At 41.1% G+C, this 16,306-nt stretch overlaps 1 protein-coding gene across 2 annotated transcripts in view; it reads right to left on the bottom strand.

Annotated features, from left to right (window-relative positions):
- Positions 1–16,306, bottom strand: part of ARFGEF2 (ARF guanine nucleotide exchange factor 2) — an 82,137-nt gene that overhangs the window by 41,389 nt on the left and 24,442 nt on the right. Inside the window, exons 6-15 of one of the 2 annotated variants that reach the window (XM_039864545.1) lie at positions 15,747–15,981; positions 11,530–11,598; positions 9,734–9,885; positions 7,318–7,448; positions 5,786–6,020; positions 5,055–5,154; positions 4,163–4,302; positions 2,914–3,022; positions 2,159–2,342; positions 350–461 (exon numbers count right to left, since the gene is read on the bottom strand). In XM_039864545.1, coding sequence (XP_039720479.1) covers positions 350–461; positions 2,159–2,342; positions 2,914–3,022; positions 4,163–4,302; positions 5,055–5,154; positions 5,786–6,020; positions 7,318–7,448; positions 9,734–9,885; positions 11,530–11,598; positions 15,747–15,981 — 1,467 coding nt within the window. Of the gene's footprint in view, positions 1–349; positions 462–2,158; positions 2,343–2,913; positions 3,023–4,162; positions 4,303–5,054; positions 5,155–5,785; positions 6,021–7,317; positions 7,449–9,733; positions 9,886–11,529; positions 11,611–15,746; positions 15,982–16,306 lie in introns of both variants that reach the window. The other variant, XM_039864546.1, reaches the window with a different exon arrangement.

The following is a 16,306-nucleotide window of genomic DNA, read 5'->3' as shown; positions in this document are numbered from 1 at the left end:
GTGGCTCCCTGCGCCTGGCACGAGAGACTTAAAAATGGAAGCGTGCTGGGGCATACCCAGGACGGAGGTTATTGGCAGACGGGCAGCCAGAAGAAGAGTTTCTGGCAGTTGAGGCACACTTCCAGCTCTGTTACCATCCTGTCAAACACACAACCTGTCAGGAGGCTACATTTTTCCCTTCAAAAAGTTTTTTGGAACTCTGGCCAAAGGGATGAGTAGGACAATTGTAGGCAGAGGTGTGAACAATAGTCACTGCATTCAGGGTCAGACGATCTCTAGAATAAAAGGTGGTCAGGTCTCAGAATCGCCTGACAGAACCCACAAGCAGGTGCCCAACCTCCAGTCTTACAGAATCGAGACGCTCCTCCTGGTGCAGGAATTGGGCAATCTCTTCAACTGATGTTCCCAGCATGCCCTGCTCCTGGAGAAACTGTATCCCTCTCTTGGGTTTCTTGTTGAACCTGTTTCAAGAAAAGGTGGCACATGGGTCGCTCATTTCAAAATTGATAGGATAGAAATAGCTAGCATTTGAGGCAAGTTACAATAACAGCATAAACAAGTCATCATATATCAGCTAGGAAGGTCCTCTGTGTGGCTTTTCTGAATTCCACCTTCTATTTCTGACCTAGCCATGGCAAAGTCTGCTGGTTGTCACCCAATATACACTCTCCCCTTCTCCAACACTAATAAAACCCTAGATGTTTAGCTGGGCATACAACTACCTGGAATAAAAACTACATTTCCCTGCTTCCCTTAAACAAAGCACAGCCATGTGATAAAGTTCTGGCCAGTAAGAATATGAGCAGAAGTAGTGTGGGTACATCTAGAAAAGATCCTTACAGCTGACTTGGCTGGGAAGTATACTCTTCTTGCCCTTTCCCCCTTCTTTCCAAGAATATATGGTGATAGCTGGTGCTCCAGCAGTCATCTTAAACCAGAAGGCAACAATGAAGATGAAAATTGCGTTAGGGACGATGAAGCAGAAAGATATAAGTAGCCTGGATTGCTGATGTCCATAAAAGCCACTCTAACAGCCCTAGCCTGTTATTTTGTATTTCCTGTTAAAGGCAGGCAAACTTTTAACTATTGTAAATTCAACTTGTTATTTAGCAGGCAATGCACTGGAGAATGACGTTCATATATAAGCATGAACTGTGGCAAAGGCTGTGAAGGAAGGACATAAACAGGGTGCAAAAAAGAGAGAATAACTTGGGACTTGCCCAGGTAGTGTGGTTACAGAAATCTTCTGAGGAAGATATCTTTTGCCAGGCCTGAAGGATGAAAAAGACCCAAGAGTATTCTAGTCAGAGGGCACGATAGCAAAAACAGCTTGAAGTGTCCAAAGGACTGAAATGCATCATGTGACTAAGGGTATTGGCAGGAGATGAGGTTAACAAGGGGGCAGCCAGAGGCTGCATCAGGCTGTGATGAGAAAATGGGAAACCAGGAATGATTTTAGGCAGAGGAGTGATAAGACCTGATTTGTTTTCAAAAGGTTACTTTAGCTGTTGTGGGGAGAACAGACTGGAGGAATGCAGGGATGGTGAGAGTGGAAATAAAGAGATCAATATTTCAATTATTCAAAAGTTAGACAGACTATTAGATTGTGTGTGCATTTTTGTGTGTAAAAGACTAGAAAGAAAACATTAAAATTTACCAATGATTATAAGGGTAATGATATAGTTATATGGGAGAATGTCATTATTTTTCAGAGATGTAAGGCTGAAGTTTTGTGATGGCTACAAATTACTTTCAAAAGGTTCAGAAAAAACATACATAGATAACACAGCAAATGTCAATTTCTCTTTATGTTGAAAAGTTTTACAATATATAGCTGGAAAAAAATGTTACCAATGGTAATTTCTTCTAGATAGTAATTTTATGAGCAACTTTAACATTCTCATTTTATACTTTTCTGCATTTTCTAAATTGTTTTCATTAGGAAAAAAAAAAAGAGACCATGCACCAACCACACAAAGCTATTAAATTTCTCTCGCTCTCACACACACAACTCACTCAATCAGGCTTAGCTGCAAGTGCCAGCACTGGCCTTTTGTAATAGGCATTTCTCCTTGAGGAGTCAGTCCCAGGTTCCCAGAGAAGATGTGGCTCTGTCAGAGGCCCCAAGAGATTCAGCTAGAGTAGCAGCCACACTCACAGCTCAATGCCATGTTCAATGATCTCCTTTTGCTGCTTGATGACCTCAAACTGCTCTGGATCATCCTGGATAGCTGTCTGGGTCCCCGAGGACACTGTGGACTCCATGGACGTCACGCTGCTCCGTCTCATCATGTCAAGGCCTTTCCCATCCCCCATTTCCTGATCTGTTGGCCTCTCCTGACCTGCAATAACATAAAAGCAAAGGAAACCAAATCAGCAAGTGGAACACAGACACGGCCAAGCTCAGGTGTGGCTCTGCAATTCCCTATCCTAGACCTAGAACAATAAAGTTTGTATTGTAAGGATGAGAAGCACAAAACCTTACCTAAAAATTTACTTTTTTGTTGAACTTGATAAGCTAATTCTAAAATTCACATAAAAGTGTAAAAGTGCAAAAACAGTCAAGACTCTTATCTGGTGCAAGAACAGACAAATCAATAGAACAGAATAAAAAATTCAGAAACAGACATGCACACAGGGGACTTCGGTATATCATCAAGGTGGTGCTTCGAATCAGTGAGGGAAGGAGAGACTGCTAAAAAAATGTTGGAACAACTGGCTCTCCATTTGGAAAATGAAGTTAGAGCACAACTCATACTATTCCCTCCCATAATTCCAGATGAATTAAAAAGCAGACCCTGTAAAACACTAGTGTCCTGCTAATTCCAAGACATCTATATAAAGCCAACTTTCCCAACAGCCGTAAGTAGCCTACTGTGAATGGAGGTGGCAGTAGCAGCAACGTTCTCTCACCGAGGCTGGTCTGGTGGTTGGGATTCACATAGAGGTCCTTGCTCCACTCCACCATGCACTTGAGAATGGACACGAGGCACTCCAGGCCTTTCTTCCTCAAGCTGAGCTCCTGAAGGACAGAAGTGGCCCAGCACAGAGACTTAACAGATGAACTGAGTGCAGACACCTACAGGGCTCTTATGGAATCCCATGAGGATGTGAGGTAATCACTGACATCCAGTGCTATTAAGTAAAACCCAAGGAAAATTAAGCACTGAGACAAGTATTAAGGGCCCATTGCAAAAACCAGAAAATCTCTAAAGATGTTCATTGCAAACTCTCTAGCTGCAAAACTATGGGATGTTCGCTTTCCTAGAATGAATAGTGTTATCTGGATTTTTTTAAAAAGTTCTCATTCATTGCTTGTATAATTTGAAAAAACACTTAAAACACCTTCCCTCTCTCTTTTTTAACCAATAGGGTCTTAACCGTCACACACCCACCCCCACCCAAAAAAAAAATAAGAGAATCATATTATCCAGCAAATTAATGATTCTGGACACATTCTTATCTCCAAACACCCACAAATGCACTCCATTTTAAGGCTCGCTCTACGATAAAAATCCTGACATTTTTTAAAGTAGCATTTCTTAAATTAAAAAATTGAATGTGAATTGCAGACAATCTAAAAAACGTAACTAATTTAGGCTCAAAACAGCATCTAAGGTGGCACAATCTCTCCCTAAATCTAATGACAGTATGAATTTTCTTCTAGAAAAAATGCCCATACACCAAAATTCTACACACAATTCAGGCAGCTCACAAACCTTCCAACCAGTTCATTAAAAGACGTCAGGTAAAGAATCCTATTCTTTGTAGGCAATCTAATAAGAGGCAACCTTCTCCGACTTTTCCAGAGCCTGAGATCCTGTTTTAACATGATATCTGACAAGGTGACTGAGTGTGAACTTACTCCTTACAGGCCTCAGCACAAATATCACCTTCTCAGGGAGACTGCTCTAATGACACCATTAAAAATGACACCACCACCACCTCCAGCATGCCCTCTTTAGCATCTAGCTTACTTTTTCATTGTCTGCTTAGAAGTGTCGTGCCAGCAACAACTGTGTGCATGTACAGGCATTTGTTTGTGTTTTGTTCACTGCTGTATCCCCAGCACCAAGGACAGTGCCTGGCACATGGTGGCGCTTGAAAATGTTTATTGAAATGAATGATTTTAAATATAAATGAGTGTTCTTAGTGTTTTTACCTGCAGAGGTGTCATTCCCAGCTCATGTCCACTTCTTCCCTGAGCGATTTTGGATAAATCGTTTACGAGGCGCTCAAAAATATTAGCAGCATTTAAATCACAGTCGTAGTTGACATAAATATCTACAACACACTGGGCATCTTGGAAAACAACATATAGATATTAGAAATTTTGAATGAACACATAGAGCAGTTATATCTTCTTCTTAAACGAGATTCCTTTGTCAACAATTGTCCCAGTGAACTACTGACTCGGGTGGTCACACCTCACCTAGGAACACATGTCGGAGGGCCGAGGAAGTTGGAAGGCCCTCTTTTAGGTCTTGCCACTCACTGACACCTGAGGCAGCTCATTCTCCTCTCCAAGTTCACTTTCCTCATCAAAAAAGGAGTAAATATTGCTCGATCCACCTCTTAAAGTTATGTAACTCTTATGGAATTACATTTGAAGACAGACAAGTGGGATGCTCTCTATAGACACATGATTGCATGGTATAAGGTAAATCCAGGTTTACCTCAGCACCCAATCAAGGGTTGGCAGCACCAAAACCTCAGACACTGTGAGTAACAAAGCACATTCGGCTTATAGGTAGGGTGACCAAGTGTCCCAGTTTTCCAGAATCTGGGCATTTCCCAGGATGCAGAACTTTCAGTGCTAACACCCAGACGTCCAGAGCAAACCAGACAGCATTGGTCATCCTCTAAAGGAGGACAGGCGGGCAAGACTAGTCGTTAGGTTAGTGTTAGGCCATAAGGTAATGATTTTCCCAGCACTTCATTAAAACTCTAAAAGGAGGAGTTAAAGGTCTCCATCTGGAATTTGGAAAATAAAAGCATCAAGGATGTTTCTGGGCAAGTCAAGGGATGCGCACCCTCAGGGTAAAAGAAAATACCTGCACAGATCCTTGTCAGAGTCTGAATGACCATCCACCTGTGCTCGAAAGAACTCGTAGATGTTTCTAAAATGTTCAGGAAAATCTCTTTGAAAAAGACCTATATGAAATGAAGACAAAGGAGGACACCAATTAATAGTTTAAATTGGGCTCAAAAACTCCAAAGCCTTTAGAGGACAGGCAGATCCTACAATGAAGGAGCCTAAGTAGGAGGAAGAGTGGTGGGCATGCGCTGTTGAATCACATCGGAAGCCTGGCTATGTGGGAACAGCTGGGAGGGTAGGGCCACAGTGAACTAGAGAACATGGGCCCTGTTAGAGGGAGCAGCTGCTCCTGAGTTAACTGCCAAGAGCTGCCATGTGGAAACGTAGGACCAGTGTTGTGATTTTAGAGAGAAACCAGAAATCTGAGTTTTCATGTAGAATCTGATTTTTCAACTTGGCAATTATTCAAGGTATTTCAAACAATTTATAGACTAAACAAATATGTCTAGGGGGCTGAGCCCAGCATATGGATCATGTGATTTAAACCTCTAGTTCAAATAAAAGGCATGCAAGATTTTGAGGCAGTGACATTTTATGAGAAGATATTCTCTCACTCATTCAAAAAGTTCTCTGGAGTGGAAGCCAACAGATTGTGTAACTGCAATTCCTAGTGGCTATGCCACCAGCAGTTACTTCATCTGGTGTAAACGTCATAAAATAAAAAAGAAATCAATTCAGAGTCCGTACCTCTATCTGCATTTTCAAGTGCATTTTAAAATTTGAAAGGAGAGTAAGAAAAATGGCCAAAGAGAGCTCAAAGACATCAGGCACTGAAGAGACGCCGTTTTTAGACAACGCCACGCAGAGATATTGCTTGATTGCGTTGATGAACATCTCGTGCGTCCTAAAGACTGGGCCAGCATTCTGCAACACGGACAGGAGCAGCTGTAGGGAGACCACTTTGGAGCGCAGCTCGTGGGACCTGGCAAAGAAAACAAAAAGTGACGATGGGCTAAAGACAGAATTTAAAAAGCATGCTTCTTGAGAAGGCCTCACTCTTCTACCAGTGAGAATTTTCTGAGAAGCCAATGAGTTAAGAATTAGCAACAGCACCCAAAAGTCAAGAGCACGAAGACAGATGGCACAAGGTGGGTCCTCTTAGAACCTGCAGATCCTGTGACAGCAAGAGCTGCCAGCTCTTTCTCTTTTTGTCTCTCCCTGCCATAAAGTAGAGAATACAGTAGGCGCAAAGTAAGTGTCAAGTGACTCTGGAGAGCTGGTTCTGCAACTAACGTGACAGAACAATTGCTTCACAGCATTCATGGAGACTAAGACATCTGACCTATGCTGCCTTCACAGACAGTGAAGATGGTGCTCTTTACCCACTGGCCTTATGCCCCCAACCCTGCCCACAGGGATGGTAAGAAATGGCAAATTTTCATAAACCATTTCCCTAATGGTTATCGTATTCTCAACAGAAGACTTGAGTTGTGCATTGTTATTAAGGACTAATGATAATAATGATGGTAATAATAGTGACTTATAAAACTCTTATAAAGTGCAAGGCCCTGGACTCGGGACGTCACTATGTTATTTTATTTAATGGGTCCTATAAGGTGATTCTCCATAGTTTCACTTTTCAGATGAGGTTCGGTAATTCATACAGCCACGGAGCTGATCTCAAGTAGAGGAGCCAGGCTGAATGCAGGTCGCTCTGGCTCCAAAGCTCCTGCTTTGGCTCCATGGCACTGACGTCTTTACCACAGTTCATTCGCTACGAAGAAAGGTTTGGCTTCTCCGGGTTGAATCTGGGCTTAACTCTGTATCCATGAAGCAGAGGTTTCCAACCAGGACAGAAAACTGAGCTTTGCTCACATCCTGCTCCTGCCCCCATCAGTAGTTGAGGGTGCATGTTCCATGTGATGATTATTTTCAGCATATAAACCAAGGAAAGCAAAACTGGGCAAAATCTTGGTTTAGTGGGGACAGAGACAATTCATTATGAAAGGATTAATATCCTTGGCATACAATAAGTTCTTATAAGTCAATAAGTCATTAAGGAAGTATGGAAATAATACAATAAGTCATTAAGGAAGTATGGAAACCTTCCTCCCAAAAGAAAAACAGGCAAAAAGTACTTGTTTGAAAGTTGTAAAAGCATCCTGAGTAAATTGCTGCACGCGCACTAAGCAGGGGTCAAGGCCTTGAGGTTTCCTGGAGCCCTAAGGCCCTCCCGGATCACCTGGGTTATGGTCCGCCAAGAACTGCTGTCTGCTTACTTTGGATCTGGGGGGCCTTCACCAAGGGGTTTCATGGACAGCTTGCAAAGGGAGCGAAACACAAGGAAGGCATCCTTCTGCAGAATGTGAGAGAACCTAGTGGCCACCTGATGTCCCTGTGCGTCCGATTCCTAAGATTAGAGAGAAATGAGAAAATACAAAGGGTCAAAATAAAAGGATAACTCTTTTCAAGAATAAAGAATGTAATTATCTCATGGAAATGTAAATTCTTTTATTTATTCAATGGGGAAGTGAGGGATGTGGGACAGGGAGAATATGGTAACATGAGAGCTATGGAGGAGTCATTAAAGCAATTTTAGAACCTCCTTGTCCTTCAAAAAGTGGGTATGGGTGGTTTAAAAGGATAAATGAGCAAACGTCAAACCACAAATGAAAACAAATTAAAAAATTAAAACAAATATAGGTAGTTATTTATATTAGCTTGGGTGAAAAGGTATTTTGAAGAATAATATTGCAGGATAAGTGGGAAAAAAATAAGTGTTTTAAACTAAATTTCTTTAAATAAGACATTTAAAGACAAAAAATATTTATAACATATGACAAGGATTAATATTCTCAACATACAAAAAGTTCTTATAATTCATTAAGGAAATATGGAAACCCTCCTCCCAAATGAAAAAGAAGGAAAACAAAAAAAAGGTAAGGAATTCACCAAAAAATGCAAATGACAAATAAACCTAAATAACCTTAGTACTAATCATTAAGGCAGGATATTTCTCCCATCAGACTAGCAAAGATCTGAATGAATGCTATTGCCCAGTTTTAATGAAGGAATGGGAAAATGAGAACTGAGAGCCTACAGGTGGGCAGAGATTTGAGTATTACCTTCCCAGCAGGCTAATTTGATGTTAAGGATCAAAAGCCTTAAAGCTTCCAACTCTTGACCCAGCAATACCACTTGCAGGGATTTATCCTAAAGAAAGAATTAAGGATGTGCACAAGATTTATCTATAAGGATGTTTATTATAGAACTATTGTTTCCTGTGATAAAACTGAAATAACCTAAAAGCCTAGTGGCTAAATAGATTACAGTAATCCATATGATTGAATTTTACATGGTCATTAAAAAGGTTAGTTAGATCTATACATACTGATGTAGAAAGATGTCTATGAAAAAGTGCTGAGTGAACAAAACAAGTTAGCCTAGTAAATGATGAGTCCTTCATATGGATTGAAGTACATTCCTATGTGCATTCTAAACGAGAATAACATAACCACAAGGGAGCTGCTACAGACGGATTGTGTCCTCCCCAATTTCAGATGTTGAAACCTAATCACCAATGTGATGGTATTTGGAGGTGGGGGCTCTGGGAGGTGATTAGGTCATGAGGGTGGAGCCCTCATGAATGGGATGAGTGCCCTCATAACAGAGGGCCCTGAGAGCTCCCTCACCCCTTCCGCCATGAGGACAGAGAAAAGATGGCCATGAATCGGGAAGCAGACCCTCACCAGATACCAAAACTGTTGGTGCCCTGATCTTGGACCTCCCAGCTTCCAGAGTGTGAGAAATAAATTTCCGTTGTTTATAAGTCACCCAGTCTATCGTATTCTGTTACAGCAAACTGAAGAGACTAAGACAGGGTCTAAGTTGGTTCTTGGGGGGGAGGGTAAGAAAAAAATCTTCTTTTTATATATAAAACACAGATATACATAAAGTACATAAACGGATATCTAGTTTATCAGTAGCTTTAAAATTACATGAAGGGCAGGGAGTGATTAAGGAAAAGAAATATCTAAAAAGTCTCCTTGAAGTGGGGATAACAGAAGGGTTGAGAAACATTTGTGAAAAGGTGCAGAGAGTTCACATGGGATGTTAACGTTATATTACTGTTTTGAATATTTATACAGAATAGTTTCAAGAGAATAATAAAGCTATTTAGAAAATAATGTGGTGGACATACCTATGAGCTTGAAAGAAATGTTAATATTACACACTATTTAAAACGTAGGTTATAAAATAGCATGTATATTGTGTTATTCTAATTAAGTGGAAAAAATATGTGAGCAGGAGGAAAATTTACAAGGATATAAAATAAAATGTTAACAAAGGTTATCTGTGTTATGGGATATTGGAAGACTTTCACTTCTCTATTTCTTCCTTCTCTATATTTTCTTGTTTTTCTACAATGAATGTATATTATTTTGAGAGAGAAAAAAAGGAATGGGAAATGTAAGTTTTAAAAATTTTAATAAACAGGGTTTGATAACAATGTTCCATACAACCAACATTAGCACGATCCAAGAATGAAACCTACTAACACGAAGAATATGAGGCCAGGACTGTGACTGAACAGGGCTTGCTGATTTTCACTCACTTCTTCTGATAGATTTAATTCTGCATCTTTTAAAAAGGTAAAAATCAAAATGAGTCTGTATAAGAGGATCGTCAACATACCAGATTATCCGCTGATGACAAGGACTGCCTGTCGTCTGCTATCCCATTGGTCTGTGGGTTTTCGTCAGCTGCCGGTGGAGCACTACACTCCTGGCACTCCAGCTCGCCCAGGACCCGCTCGGGTTCCGTCAGACCGTGCTTTTGTGCCGCTTCTTAAAACACAAGTGCAAAAGTCATTCCCACATTAGTAGTTACACTAAAAGGCAGCTTGACACAAGGAAGAAGTTATTCACATGACCTTGCAGGTACGGATTTTTCCCCTTTCCCTGCGCCACTACACATGGCTGACATAATATTGGAAAAGGCTTGGCAGTAGTGCTTAGGCTTTACAGGTGTCTGTTACCCACAACCTCACTGCCAGGGGGCTTGGTTCATACTGTTGTCCATGTCACTGGTGCCTCTAGAATTGTGCAATACAGGAGCCCCGCCTACCCCTGCCCTCTTCTGAAAAAGATAGGCAGCTAAACAAGAAAAGTACAGATTTTTAAAAAAGGACTATTAATATAGGGGTTAGAGAAGAAGAGCCATATAAATGAAAGGGTTGGACAATTATGACAGAAAACCTTAGTCACAGGAAAAAAAATAGACCTGAGCTTCCAGGCAGCCATGTGAAAAATGGAAAGACAAAGAATTAAATAGATTTCGTTATTAAATGAAAGAAAGCATATCTGATGATTAGTAGAATAGCTGAACCCTATGAGGAATCTACCACGTGGATCTTTACATATGTAAGGGACACCAAACAACTAAATAAGCATGGTCTTCAATAATGGTTTTACAAAGTATGTACGTATTCATTCAACAAATATTTATCAAGTGCCTATTATGTGCCAAGTTCTGTGACAGAGGCTGGAAGATACAGCTGTGAACAAGACAGATGAATGTTCATTATGTGAGGACTTCTTGTATTAGCTCTAGAAAAAAATTTAAGGGTATGAAATAAAATTATTCCATTTTAAAGATATTTCTAAAAGGAGTTAAATAATGAAATCTATGCATATAGCTTGATAGCACCCTAAATTAACAAAAGGATAAGGTTTAGAGCAGTGGGTCAAATTTCTTTGACAATGAACTTCAATAAGAAATACATTTTTAAAATCATGATCTACTACATGTGTGCACTTAACTGAAAGGCACATTTCATGAAACTGCTTAACATTACCACATGCAATGCACTCAGTTTCTATTTTCATTCTATTCCCTTATATTTAAAAAATGCTGATTGTAATCTGCTAAATTATTGATTTCTCGACCCATTAATGGTTTATTGGCATTGGAACTGAGTATTCAACAGATAGCTACTGACCCGAGATTTTGGGCAAAAACAAAAAATCACCCGATAGTCATTCTGAGCTATACAAGTTTAATTCCACTGAAATCACACCATAAAACTGAGAGCGTTATAAACAAAGTCTAACAAAATGAACAAGCTTCCCAATGCATCTGATACCTGCTGACTGTCCTGACATGTCAATGGCCAGCCATGATTCAGCAGCAATGGACACCACCTAGGGCTCGTGCCCACTCCTGAAAAAACCTGGACGTATACGGAAGTGGTACCTCTGTGTCTCCACGTGCACTGAACCCTAACATCACTAGACTGTGCTTGAACCCAGCCAGAACAGAATAAAAGCAATCTTTAAAAACAAGTAACTTTTGAATTCCATATGAAAGACATGGCCAGACTCAGCTCCCGTGGATTTACTAGGGGTGGGGTGCTCCACCACCAAAACATCGGGCTGAAGGCTTTTTTGGAGGAATGGGCTAGAACGAAAGGCTGGGTTCTTGGTTCTTACCTTTAACGGCAGATGTGACCACATCTTCTAAGATCTCCTTTACCATCTCCTGGGCTCCGTCATCAGTCTCTACACACACACCCAAATACACAAACACAAATACAAACACATACATGTAGGCATTTCCGGAGGAAAACAGGCAGGGGGAGGAGGAGGTTTTGTCAATGTTCTTTAGAGTCACATTTCACAAGGCAAAGGGTACAAATAAGTACTCTCAGGGCCAAAACTAATTGCCACCAGAAGACACATCCCATGAAATCTGGAAACTCCCAGGCAGCATCTGCTATGATTTCAAGTTTCCTTTTGTGGAACACGAAAACCCCTGTGGCTTATACACTCTTCCTTCCTAAGTCAAGTCACAGTTGCTCTAAGTCCCAGGGCCCTCTCCACCACCCCCACTGGAGGCAGGAAATGAGTGTTATTCAGCTATGGTTTCTCTTGTGTTTTCACCTCAGGGACCACAGAACCTTAATAAGTGACTGCCTTCTGCTGCCTCTGCTGCCCACATTGTAAACCCAGAACATAGCATGAGGTTTCTAATGTGAAAGTGGAGGATTTACTAAATTGTAAATGGAATTGTTCTCTCAAATGTCCACTGTTTAAGTGGAAGAGCTTTGGCACCATTTGTTTTTGTAGAAAACTAGTTCTGGGAGAACTAGTCAACAGCCTTTGACTGGACTTTTGGAAGTAAACATTACTGATATATAAAATATAAAACATCATCACATTGACTGAAAAGGCCACCACGTTAAATAAACAAAATCAAAATAATCCTTTAAATTCTTCCTTAAAGAAGATTTTTCAATGAAGCCACTATTTTTATGAGTCTGTCCCTGGTCCACAAGGTTCAACAGACAGATCAACGCGAAGTATTTTCATTTCCCCTGAGCACTTAACCCACCACAGCTATTTATTTATTTAATATGGAAAACAGGCTAACTGTAACCCATTGCCCTGTTCCCAGCACCTTCACATCAGAGTACCATCTGAAATAGTTATTTTTCTTCAAACTAACTCATATTTTTAAGTTGAAACTTATTTGAAAGATAGTAACAGCGAACACACAGCTCTAAGTGCCAGACGCTGCTCTTATTTGATTCTCACAAACCTGTAAGATAGGTTCTAGTTGTATTCTCATTTCATGGATGAGGAAACTGAGGCTCGGAGAGGTTGAAGAATTTCTTCAAAGTCACAGAGCTACTAAGTGGTAGAGTCATGATCTGAACCTAGGCTGTCTGATAAGAACCTCTATGTTGGCCGAAGGAGGGCCAATTTTCTGTTTTATAGTACTTAAAGAGTTATTTTTCCCTTAAAGAAGGAGATGCAAGAAAAGAATGTGAACTAAGAAATTTGTAAATGCAAAGGTAAGTGTGTACCTACGATAGCTACATATTAGCTATATATGTTGGGAGTTAAAAAGTCTGAATCTTAAAAATGAACTAAAAAAAAGGAAGTGATTTGCTAATAAGTATATAATTTCTTTTGGGTGTGATGAAAATGTTCCAAAATTAACTATGGTGATTACTGTACAACACTGAACATACTAAAAAGAATTGTACATAAATGGGTGAATTTATGGTATGTGAACTATATCTCAATTAAGTTTTTTTCGAGCTGGGCAATCAGGAGTGGTATGAATGGACAAATGGGGCGACATTCCCTGGGGAAGGCTGTTAGCTGTGCCCCAAAATTCACATAAGCATGTTTTATGCTCAAAAAATCTCATTTCTGTGAATTTACAAAGAGTCATCTGATCCACTTCTTGGACAGGTTGATAAGACTGACAAATTGACTTTTAATGTATCAATTTGGGATGAAAAACTGCCAAGGGGAAAGAAATGCTCAGGTCTGTGAATTGTCTCCATCTGCACAAACTCCACTGAGAGGCAAATTATCTCAGGAAGACTGTGGGGAGGGCTCCTAGTTAGTTACAAAGGAAAATGTACAGGGACTGCCGGGCACAGTGACTGGCTGGTTAGCAATGACTCTATGATGGTGACCACTACAGGATATGTTGTCTCTATCACAGAGGTGCCAGAGCCAGGCCTCTCACTGCGCCTCGACAGCCTGGTACTCCCGTCCAGGGCCCTGTCTCTGCCATCTCCCTCTCAGGCTGTCCTTTCTGCTTGGCTTCCAAGGCTCCTCAACCTCTTCTTCTGAAGGAATTGTTCTTTCTTTAGAGCCACATCTTGAGAACTGGAAGCCATTCAGTCTTTGTAAGGGTAATGGCGTACCTCTGTTCTGATTTATTATTTGCATGTTTGCTATCTGATTCTCACGTGCAATCTGACTCCCATGTTCTTGGGAGAAGCCTCACGGAGTACACCAAGTACTGGCAACAAAATCCAAAGCAACATACGAACTGCAAAACTATAGTCTAGAAATGAAGATTTTTCCCATTTATTAAAAAAAATAAAAAATGTATTTACTGAGTGTCTGCCATGTGTATTGGGCATCATCCCAGGTGCTGGAAATATAGTGGTGAAGAGGGCAGCCTAGGTCTCAGAACAAGTAAACAGTAACTCTGTAATTTCAGGTAGAGATAAGCACTGCGAAGAAAAGAAAAGAGGATGATGGGAAAGGGCGATCTTTTTGAACTGAGAAACTTGAAGATAAAGGAGCGGGGTAGGGAAGGGACAGGAAGTACAAAGGTACCAAAGGTAAGCATGGTACTTTCAAAAACCAGAAACACTGCATTATGCAGCAAACAAAGAGGAAAGAGGAAGGGGATAAAGAGGTGGGCAGGGGCCAGCTAGTGAGCACGGTGCCTGGCACAGTGACTGGCTAATTAGGGGTAGCTACGTGATGGTGACTACCATGAAACAATCTTTACATGGCCTCGGAAGCCATGAGGACAGAGCCAGCATAGATTTCACTCTGAGTGGGTTAGGATGGGAAATTACCAAAAGGAGTTAAGCAGGGGAGGGCCGTGATCTAATTCATCCTTTAAAGAGATCACTGTGACTGCTGTGTAGAAATGGGCTGTAGTAGAAGCACTTCCATGAAGCTCAAGAGACCTGCTCTTATGTCTGCACAGCTATGCTTACTATAGTGTGTTTAAATATTAATATTTATTGACTGAGCACAGCCTGATAAGGGTTACAGTAAAAACCTAGTCCTTGTCCTGAGGGTTAAGAAGACAAAGATGACGACAGAGATAGAGGGTAGGCCAGGAGTGTCTGAGCACCTTCCCTAAGACACACAACAGAAGGGTTGAGTAGACAGCAACTCTGTGCTCACCCTGAAACACATGCAATTCTTAGGGACAACTTTTTTGTCCCCCTCACAAGTGAAATGGTACAGCACGACATTCCGGCAACAACACTGGTATGTTTCCATATGTGCCAAGCACTCTGGGGAATCTTAAAGGGACAAAAGGTGTAGAAATCTGTGCACTCCAATAGGGAACACACTACCAACAGAAATCATTAATGTGACATAAGACGACATGAGATTGATTATAAAGATGGGTCAGATATTTCATGCAGAACCACCAGCTACAGTGAAAAGCACTTGGGAAGATACATTCCCGAAAAAATTATGAATTTTGGATCTGGTTCATACAAATTGCCCATGGAGAGATGCAAACATTCAATCTTATGACAACCCAACCCAAGATTTCATGCCTCATATTTTATTTACTTTAAGACTATAGTCAGGTACGAAAAACCTCTTTCATTTAAAACAAACGAAAACAAATAATATTCTCAGTCATGTAGTAAGAAAACAAAGCTATCGGTCTGTATGTCCATGTTTGTGTCCACCCACCTGCCCACCATCTTCCTCCTCCCACAGATGTCTGTGACTAGCTACTAACTGCCAGGCAGTGGGCAAGGCATGGGGATCCTGTGGATACATAACAGATGAAGTCCTTGTCGTCCTCTGGGAGGATAAGACAGACAGTAAATGACTAACCACCCAAACAATTAACCACTAGGAGATAAGTGCACTAAATGGAACCCACTGCATTAAAGCTGACATCAAGAAGCAGTAACTAGATTCATTCCAGGAACTACCTGGAGAACACTACAGAGCTGACCGTGGGGCACTGGCCATCATGCCTCGCTGGCTGTGAAAAGCAAAGGGGGAGTCAAGTGGAAGGCCCAGAAATAGATGAGCTGCAGTCAGAGGTTTCCCACAGAGGTCACCACACTCCTTTACTGTCCCCAACATAGATTCCCTCTCGCAGCTAGAAAAGGACAGCACACGGGGTGTACCTGATAGTGATGAGCCCCTTTCTCTAGGTGCATCTCCGTTCTCCGAGATCACTTTTCCAGAACCACTCCCGGCATGTTCGCCGTTGGTTAAATCTGTCTTTTCCGGAGTTGTTGGTTTGCTTTGTGCCTGGCTCTGCTTCAGACGATTGAACTTTGGGGACCCTAGTGCAGCCTGGATCACAGGGGACTGGGGTTTCGACTGGACTGGTTTTTCCAATTCTTTGGCCTCCTGTAACTAGAAGGCAACGAAAAAGGGATTCAACCTAAATCGTCCCAGAATTTTGATAAGGAAGAGAAAATATGCCAGCCTCTTGCTTAAAAAATTTCCAAACAGAAGGATAAAATTCTGAAAAGGAAATAAATTTCTTCAACAAATTGAAAGCAAATTTTGAACGCAAATTTCAAAAGCCATGGTAGATTCTCTCCCTGTTCTATAAGCAAGAACAAAAACAGTGTAAAGAATTCATAGGAAGAAGGGATAAACTTCAAAATGGTAGTGAATCTTCACCAGGTACCGAGGTATTTTCACAACACCAGGTATCGTCACAACATGGGACGAT

Source organism: Pteropus medius, unplaced genomic scaffold (assembly GCF_902729225.1).
Source record: "Pteropus medius unplaced genomic scaffold, Ma_sr-lr_union100, whole genome shotgun sequence".
In the NCBI taxonomy this organism is placed as follows: domain Eukaryota; kingdom Metazoa; phylum Chordata; class Mammalia; order Chiroptera; family Pteropodidae; genus Pteropus; species Pteropus medius.
This window is presented reverse-complemented; position numbering and strand designations above follow the sequence as displayed.